Source organism: Capsicum annuum, unplaced genomic scaffold (genome assembly GCF_002878395.1).
Source record: "Capsicum annuum cultivar UCD-10X-F1 unplaced genomic scaffold, UCD10Xv1.1 ctg57701, whole genome shotgun sequence".
NCBI classification, from domain to species: Eukaryota; Viridiplantae; Streptophyta; class Magnoliopsida; order Solanales; family Solanaceae; genus Capsicum; species Capsicum annuum.
In genome coordinates, this window is record NW_025866234.1 from 1 (window position 1) to 1,218 (window position 1,218).

Genomic DNA, 1,218 nt, shown 5'->3' on the forward strand with positions numbered 1-1,218 from the left:
ATCTCCCCTAGACCTCTCCCCCATCAACCCATTGAATAATGTTGAGAAAGGGAACAACATTATAAACAAAGAAAAAAATGGAGAGTGCTAATGCATCAACAATAATGTCAATGGAAAATAATGTTAAAGATGTCGGGCTCATTAATTTCTTGGACGAGGATAATTTTGAACAGTTCATTGAGCTTATTAGGGGTGAAACTGGTGACCCTATTGTAAAGTTTTGCCCAACATATGATTGTGAATACATCACAGGTTGTTTTTCCGCTGCCAATGCCCAATTTGAGCCTACATCGATGGATTTCAATGATTGGAATACTACAAGAATGTCTGATCCTTTTTCTCTTTATACTTCGCTTCCCGGAAAAATGAAGATCCACGAAGAAGATGAGGAGGAAGATAATGATTGTGATGAATCTTCTGCCACTATGACTACCTCAACAGTGACTCCGGGTACACCAACAAAGAAGAGCACAAGAACTGACCGGTCGAGAACATTGATTTCCGAGCGGAAAAGGAGAGGAAAAATGAAAGAGAAGCTTTACGCTTTGAGATCCTTAGTTCCTAATATCACAAAGGTATGTACTCATTCCACCAGAGGCAGATCTACGTTGGGTTGAGGGGCCTCAACCGAAAAATTATGTTATCTGTCTAAGGTTAAAGTTGAAGTATAAGGATATAAAGTATTTAATGACCTCCTTGATAAAATAGAAAGATGTATCTTAGTGGCCCAGGGGTTTCATTTCGGGATCCACGCCACGAGTTCGAATCCTGTTGGCTGTATTTCTCTTGGTAATTCTTTAACAACTTTTCCTTATTTAATGCCCAATTGGGCTTTGGCTGTTTCATTGTTGGCAACTGGGCCTGAAGAACAGAAAAATGCATATTTATTATATATTTATCTAAAAATTATTTATTTATTATTTTTCAAGTATTTGGGTATTTCAACTTTTTCTTTTTCGATATTTTCAATACTAGTTTAAAGTCTTAGGTAGAATTATATAATTTTCAAATTAATTCTCAACCTCCTGCCCAACCCCAAATAAATAAATAAAAAATACTATGCATATTTCTTTTTATACATTATGTGTCACGTTTGTTCAAAATATCTTCATATATTTGACTAGTTTTACATAATATACAAAATTTTGGCTTTGTCAATGTTTACAGCTTATTTTATCGAATTACATAGCTCGTTCTTTTAAAATATATTTTATTATT

At 34.4% G+C, this 1,218-nt stretch overlaps 1 protein-coding gene across 1 annotated transcript; it reads left to right on the forward strand.

Moving 5' to 3' along the window:
- Nucleotides 1–77: 77 nt before the first annotated feature.
- Nucleotides 78–575, forward strand: LOC124893335 (transcription factor FER-LIKE IRON DEFICIENCY-INDUCED TRANSCRIPTION FACTOR-like; the record flags this gene model as incomplete). The annotated part of the gene is made up of 1 exon (XM_047404360.1): nucleotides 78–575. A coding segment is annotated over exon 1 (498 nt), but the record flags the coding sequence as incomplete, so codon positions are not given.
- Nucleotides 576–1,218: the final 643 nt, after the last annotated feature.